At 37.6% G+C, this 6,000-nt stretch overlaps 1 protein-coding gene across 2 annotated transcripts in view; it reads left to right on the top strand.

Moving 5' to 3' along the window:
• The first annotated feature begins 237 nt into the window (after positions 1 to 237).
• Positions 238 to 6,000, top strand: part of LOC149556049 (structural maintenance of chromosomes protein 2-1-like) — a 49,011-nt gene continuing 43,248 nt past the window's right edge. For both annotated transcript variants that reach the window (XM_089830177.1, XM_089830178.1), the window contains exon 1: positions 238 to 1,193. In XM_089830177.1, coding sequence (XP_089686303.1) covers positions 876 to 1,193 — 318 coding nt within the window. In that variant the 5' untranslated portion in view covers positions 238 to 875. The remainder of the gene's footprint in view (positions 1,194 to 6,000) is intronic.

Genomic DNA, 6,000 nt, shown 5'->3' with positions numbered 1-6,000 from the left:
GTAGTATATTCGGACATATATTTAATTTGTTGCTTTAAGAAAAAGGTTGGAAATTACAAATTCTCATAAATATTGTTCCCGACATTTCTTAATTAAAACTGCACGACACCATCTCTGTTTTGCCAATTGATAGGTAAAACGCTCCTCTGTTTTTTAAAATCTTCCCCCTTTCCATTTTCCCGCCCAAGATGACTCGAGTCAAAAGGCATAAAATGAAAATGGTGGGAGATACACAATGCATATTTGAATCCGAAGAGGCAGATATCAGCGCTCATCTAAAAGACAACGAAGATCCCTACGATTTGCTGTTAATTTATCCAAGGTCCTTTTGCAAGGATCACAGGGGGAGATACACACTTCATATCTTGAAGCCGAAGTTCGTCCGAGGTCACTTGTGGAGGAGGTTTACAGCGTGTATCTGAAAGCCAGAGGTCATCTGGGAATTTGTGAAGGAGATACACAGTGTACATCTTAAAGCCAGAGGTTATCCGGGGTCATTTTCGGAGCAAATACACTGCGTATATCTTGCAGCCAGAGGTTAGCCAGGGTAATTTCCGGGTATCGTAGAGGGACGTGCTCAGTGTATATCCAAAAATATGAGGCTCTAGGCCATATGAGACATCCCACAAGGAGATATCGGTATGTATCAACAAGCAATGTCGTTTATCCAGGAAAATGCCCAGAACACTTACTGACTCAGATTTTAAGGAATATATACAGTTTATATCCACCAATTTCAAGAATTATAGAGGGAGATAGAGATTGTGTATCCAAAAACAGGATCTGATTTGCAAGATTTGTTGGGAGAGATACGTTCCTTATTAAATAAACTGGGGTTCATCTATAGATATCTGAGCTGATCCAAGTGCATAGCAATGTATATCAAGGAGGTCTGTCTCGAGGGCTTCAAGTCCTATGCAACAAGGACAGTTGTGCCCAATTTTGATCCGTTTTTTAATGCTATAACTGGCCTGAATGGCTCTGGGAAATCGAATATATTGGACTCAATCTGTTTTGTACTTGGAATCACTAATTTGCAGCAGGTCAGGGCTTCAAATTTGCAGGAGTTGGTGTACAAGCAAGGACAGGCTGGAGTGACAAAGGCCACTGTTTCTATTGTTTTTGATAATTCCGATCGCAGTCGCAGTCCCATTGGATATGAAGAAAACACCGAGATCACTGTAACACGACAGGTATTTAGCCATTTCATTTTCTTTCGGCTTTTATTATTTGAGCACAAGCTCAAATAGTTTGTTAGATAATAGTCGAGTATTCAGTTAGTGGGTATGGTAAAAATTTATTTTCTTCTAGTAGGAATTTCCTGTTGTGGGCTAATCTTCCACCTAGCTGCCGCTAGCTAGGGATATCTGTTCCCTCGATACGAACATTTTTCATGTCTTAGGGGGGCTTCAGTAAGTTACATTCAGACTTGGACGTAGTATTTTACCCATTTTGAATGCATAACAAACTCACTGCGGATTTGGGTATGTATTACCCCGTGTTGAGTGCGGAATTGTACCCAATTGAATGCTTAAACATGTCACATTTAGAACCCAGTATGAGTAATTTGACATAAGTAATTGACTAGTATGTTGTGCTCCAAATCCTGCTAAATGCATGGGTTCCCCTCCCAACATTAATGGCCAGGACATTGAACTCAACATACTGGCTGTTCAAGATTCTCCATGCAAATTAGAGTTAGATGTATTATTTTATACAATTTCAACACTCAAAACGTATTGCAAAGTTCAACTCTTCCCAATAAAAGCTACTAGAACCTGCCATGAAAAGCTCATCCTATTTGACATAAACATTTGTCTTTCCTGTTCCATATATTGTAAAATTTATCAATAGAAAATTCTCTAAGTGCCTTAGTTTTGGGAGAACCATAGATGCATTGCGTTCCCTTTTAATTTTGCCTATTCCCATTACTAGGAAATTTTGCATGTAAAAATGATTAGGGTGGGGGGCTTAAGCTCTATTTTTTAGGAAGCAGGTGGTCTCATGAGCAAAATATATTTGTGCTATGGGATTATTCAGAATCTTCTCCTAAAAAGTAGAAGCCCCCCATTTTTAGGAAGCGGGTGAAAAGGGGGTGGGGCTGGAAATAGCCCCGCCAGCTTAGGAATGTTTTTTTCCACTTGTCAATAATCTAAATTTTAGTTTTTTAATTAAAATGTAGTTTTAGAGGGAATTTTAAATTTCAGCTTATTTTCAATGCACATCTTCCTTAAATTTCGGAGCTAAAACATTGAGTATCATAAGTCATGGGACCGCCACCTTTAAAATATTTCCTAAAAAGTAGCAAGCGGCTTCCGCTCTATTTTGTAGGAAGCCCCCTTCAATGGGACCCCAGCCTTACTGCAGATCTAATCACATCAGTTAATATGTTTCAAGGTTATCCTTTGAACAAGTTAACTAGTATATTGTCAAGAAAGTGAACAAGTCTTGTAGTTAGAGGAAAAGGCATGTGCCAAACTTATGATGCTGTGCCATGAAGTAAGAGGGATTTTCCAATTACTTAAGTTAGTCTAAGCTAAGGGATCACATGCCATTTTTGTTACATGTAATCTTTTCTTTGTTTGCTATCACATCTTATTTCTAAGTTGCAGGTACAGGTATGATGGTACAACATTTTTTCCCCTTAGGTACGATATTTATACAGTCATACACATACATATGTTAATATGCATATACATATATATTGAACAAATTGTAAATACATTTGTAGTATGATACTTCATCATTGATCAATGCCAAATGCTGAACTGGTAGTGATTAAGATATATATTGAATGCCCACAATTTTAATATTATGTCATATGCCATGTATAAATCAGCTGCACTCCAAAATGCCATAATGAGAAAAGAGAAAGTGGAGAGAGCAAAATGGTCTTTGTATTAGGTGAAATGATTGTTTTAGTGCTGTTTGAAGGTTTCCAGGTGCAAAAGAAGGTTGAAAATATATATTTTGGTACTTAGCATCTTTTTGTACTTTGGGTATGCCTTGTGGTACACCTGACCCTTGGGCAAACACGTACCTAGATGCACTCGATATGGGTGTGGGAGGCCTTAAGTGCATATCTGAGAACTTAGAATTATTTTTTGATTTTTTAAGAGAATTGCCACTTCATCTTTAGTGCCTAAATAGTTGTATTCTTTTCACCCAGTCCTATCATGTAATAATGATGTCTTTTTACATTATGCATTCACAAAACCTATTCAAAACTTATTTGAAAGCTTGGGGCCAGCCTACTAGCAGCCTAGTAGTTGTCGCTTTCAGAAAAAATCTTTGAGCTTTGTTTATTCTCCTTTTATACTGATTGTACATTGTTATTATTTTATTTTTTGGTCAGTAAAATGATTAATAATGAAAAGTTTGAAATTATGCAATGATAAATGCTCATATACACTATAATAGATAAAATAGTAGGCACTCCAACATTACATGAAGGGACCAAGAGGAGGACTCTTCACACAAAAGTAAATCTGATAAGAGCCATTAAGGGAAAAGGGCAAAAGCACACGAACTCAACTTTGCAGGCTTGAATACCTCTTTGTATTGGTCCCGAGTGTGATAAAAGTATGTAAATATAATGTGGGAAATAAAATGCAACAAGTAGAGATAGAAATGTGTGCATGGTTAAGATCAATAGAAAAAAAATGGCCAAATGATTAATTTACTGCTGATTAGAAGCTCAAAATGACTCAATTTTCCTCTTATGCCCCCAAAAACTGCAAAATCTGAACTGGGCAAAGACTTGTTTATGCTTTGGGCAAGGATGACTTGGGAGGTCAGAAATGACCTTGTCCTTGACCTTGGGTGAGGGATGACCTCGTCCCTTACTTGGGCCAGAAATTGTTCATTGGAGGCCCAAATTTTCACCTTGGATTGTTGAAACTATGACTGACCTGCAATTGAAATGCATTGGGTTAGGCGTGATGTCTTCAACCTTGAAATATTTGATGACGAAAATTAATAGGGATCTGGAAAGTGCTTCAAAAATAGCCCTTGAATTTGTGCTTGAAATTGTACTCTGAAATTGCAATTACACACAATAAAGGGGAAAATTGGTTGGTTAAGAGTAGCTTGCCTCGGTCAAGCTCTTGATGTGGAAAAAACTTTAAATAGAGATGAGTGAAGGAATGCTGACATGTAGTAGAAGCAAGTATTGACAATGTAGAATACCATAGCAATATTGATGCAAATTATATTTAATATGTGATCAAGTATGTTAATGCAAATAGACTTGACTCAACAGAAAAAACTCAATAGGAAATCATGTAAGGCAAAACCTCATGTATGAATGTGCTTGTGATATGCCTCAACGACGAATGCTTGTGTGGAATTAGATGTCCTATTTTATGGCCAGACTCCACAATAAAGCTAGATCTAGGAGGAAGAATGCACGATGAAGGATGAAGATCTTGAATGCTCGAATGAAGAACACCTTGCTTGCTTGATTGGTTGAACATGGATAGCTTGCCTATAGAGTGGATTGCTTGCGCGTGTAAGAGATGTCCAAATGAGGACAAAAGGCCTTCTATAGCGATTTCTAAACAAAAATCAAGAAGGGATGACTCAACAAAGTGCGAAAAGCAATATCTAACATTAGGCCTAAAACTTCTTCGGGAAAATCACTTGGGTAAGCGATGTCCTCATCCCTTACCCAAGGTGAGGGTCGAGAGCACTCTTAACCTAGAGGTGAAATGACTTAGAAATGGGCCCCAAATTTAAGAATGTTGTGAAATCGAGTAAAAATGATGACATAAGTAGGGGAAATGGTCGGAAATGCATTTGAAGCATGATTTACATGGTTGGGGGAATAAATGGGAAGCCATGCATAGAAATTGGTGCCAAAGTAGAGTTTTGAGCAAGTTTGGAAGAAGAAAGGACCTTGATTTAAGTAATGAAATGCGATAGGAGGTTTTAATGTACCAAATTGTACTAAGGAGGGCTAAAAGGTCTTAAAAGAAAGTACTTCCATTTTAATATTTCATCACCTAAACAAACAATCACCCACATTGACTTTGTAAAATTTCATGTTTGCCTAACTCACCTATTCAAAGCCTACTAAAACACAACATCAACCATATAAACTACCCCAATAACATCAACAATGCATACATAGGTAAACAAAAACCACAAAAAACTCAAACTAGTATAAGTAGCCCACAACCATGAAGATTCATGCAACACTCAAGTCACAATCTCAACACAGCTTGACACTTGTTGCATCCCCTCCTCTCATGACCACCCTACACATGTTTATAGCTCCCAAATCTATTACCTTTGCCTCGAGATGCCCAATTATCCAACAAAATTTTGGCCCTCTTTGTGCTAGTAGTCTCAAAGATTGAATTTGAACTTGTTCATATCCATGTCTCTTTGTGATACCCCTAGATTTCACTACCAAATCATAATCATGGGCATAATCCTAGATGAAACCCTAAATTCGCCAAGCTTTAGTTCTCTGATCCTCCCTATTCTCCAGTGCCTACGACATGATGAAAGAGTGAATGTGTTGTGGGTACCCAGGGACGTGTATCTAATCCTCCAATAGAGCAACGAAATCATGCCATGGTTTTGCCCTTGCCAACAATACATCCAAATCCAAATGCCATATAAGTTTCACACACCTTTCCATTGCTCATTTTACCTCCTTGTACACCTCAAGGCCCCAAACATAGAAGAGGGATGCAATGTTTGTATTTGTGTGATAATTGAATTTGGTCAGCAACTAGTCCTATCTCAAAAGTAGTTCTACCATCCACATGAAAAAAAGGTCATTAGTATTAAAAACACATTTTAGTCTCTTATCATATATTTTGTCCTAAAAGGCCATTTATTGCTTGGACGCCATCAAATAGAAGTTGGTTTTCATTGCAATTTAGAGTCTCTCAATCCTCATCTTTGTGATAGGGTATCAATATGAATATCCATGGTCATCATATATTGCACATGGGTATTGTGCCAATAAAATGCCAATGTACTCAAAGG

Source organism: Cupressus sempervirens, chromosome 5 (assembly GCF_028749045.1).
Source record: "Cupressus sempervirens isolate cs-2001-9-10 chromosome 5, ASM2874904v1, whole genome shotgun sequence".
NCBI classification, from domain to species: Eukaryota; Viridiplantae; Streptophyta; class Pinopsida; order Cupressales; family Cupressaceae; genus Cupressus; species Cupressus sempervirens.
This window is presented reverse-complemented; position numbering and strand designations above follow the sequence as displayed.